Source organism: Bidens hawaiensis, unplaced genomic scaffold (assembly GCF_021521415.1).
Source record: "Bidens hawaiensis isolate Kalapana, Puna unplaced genomic scaffold, B.hawaiensis_p1.1 tig00027082_1, whole genome shotgun sequence".
Lineage (NCBI taxonomy): Eukaryota > Viridiplantae > Streptophyta > Magnoliopsida > Asterales > Asteraceae > Bidens > Bidens hawaiensis.
The window spans coordinates 282,315-283,603 of record NW_027494368.1 but is presented as its reverse complement, the minus strand read 5'-3'; the positions used below and the strand labels follow the sequence as shown (position 1 = coordinate 283,603).

The 1,289-nt window shown below is 43.3% G+C and overlaps 1 protein-coding gene across 1 annotated transcript; it reads left to right on the top strand.

Annotated features, from left to right (window-relative positions):
- Window positions 1-247: 247 nt before the first annotated feature.
- LOC143574683 (uncharacterized) lies at window positions 248-991 on the top strand. Its single transcript, XM_077059250.1, has one exon. It carries the CDS (start codon window positions 248-250, stop codon window positions 989-991), a length of 744 nt encoding a protein of 247 aa, XP_076915365.1.
- Window positions 992-1,289: the final 298 nt, after the last annotated feature.

The window sequence follows — 1,289 nt, the reverse complement described above, 5'->3', positions numbered from 1 at the left end:
TTACTGCAGTAAAGAACCTGCAACCTGAAAAGTCTGCTGGAAGCCATGTGAGGACCGTTGAGAGGGAAGGAGATGATGGTAAGAGAGCTGATGATGAGGAATGCGATTCAAGTGAAGTCCGATCTGTGAAGGCTGATGAGAGAAAGCAAGGACGTGGTGGTGTAACTATAAGTCATTCAAAGGTTGCGACCCACAAAAGTTAACTGGCTTGGAGGACGCGACAGCTACTCTTCAGTGGATAACCGCAATGGACAAGGTTATTCGAATTAGTGAGTGCCGACCCGATCAAGCGATGGGTTATGCCACCCAGTCATTTGGCAATGAGGCTATGTTCTGGTGGGAAACTGTGGAACAGAGAAAGACCCGAGGAGAGATCAAGGCCATGAAGTGGGATGACTTGAAGGAGATGGTCCTGAAACACTTTTGTTCCGATATTGAAGTTAAGAGGGCTGAGATGAGGTTTTTGAATCTGAAGGGGGGAAAAATGACACACCGTAAATACACCACTGAATTCAACCGCATGTCTAGGTTGGTTACCGACATGGTTAATACTGAAGCGAAGAGGATCAAGTGCTACATCAGAGGACTACCACAAAGTGTCCGAAAACTGGTTAGGGCTAATAAACCCACAACATTTGACTTAGCTATGAAATTGGCCGAGATGGTTTATGATGACCTTTCCATCAGTGAAGAGGAGATAATTGAAATGAAGAGAAAGAACCCAGCCCCAAAACCCGACGAAGTTAATGAAGAAGATTCCCTTAAGAATAAGGCAAGGAAGGATGAGTTCCCGATCTGTGGAAATTGTGGGAAGAAACACTCGGGAGAGTGCAGAATGGGTTTAGGCGTGTGCTTCAGGTGTGGAAAAGAAGGGCATTCCTCCTGGGAGTGTAAGGATTACCATAGGTGTGACAACTATGGAGGACGTAGACATCTAGCAAGGGACTGCAAGAAGCCGAAAGAAGGACGTGAAGCAGAGAAGAATGTTTGAAGTTTAACAGTTTCCTCTGTATGCTTAGAAAAAACCGTTCAAGAAGGCTAGTTACTAGCCATAAGTTGTATTCTAATGACTTGACACGTGTTATTTTATATTAAAGTTTAGACTGGTGACTGTTTAAATTAATTATGATATGAATTATCTTGAATGCATGTTGGTTATGATGAATATTTGTGTTGTGATAAAGCGTCGTCTTAGGCGTTAGCATTAATATAATATAAAACAAAGTCCCTTGGGAATACGAGACGAGACTTGGTACAGAGAGGGCCTCATGGACAAGCTACCTTAATAG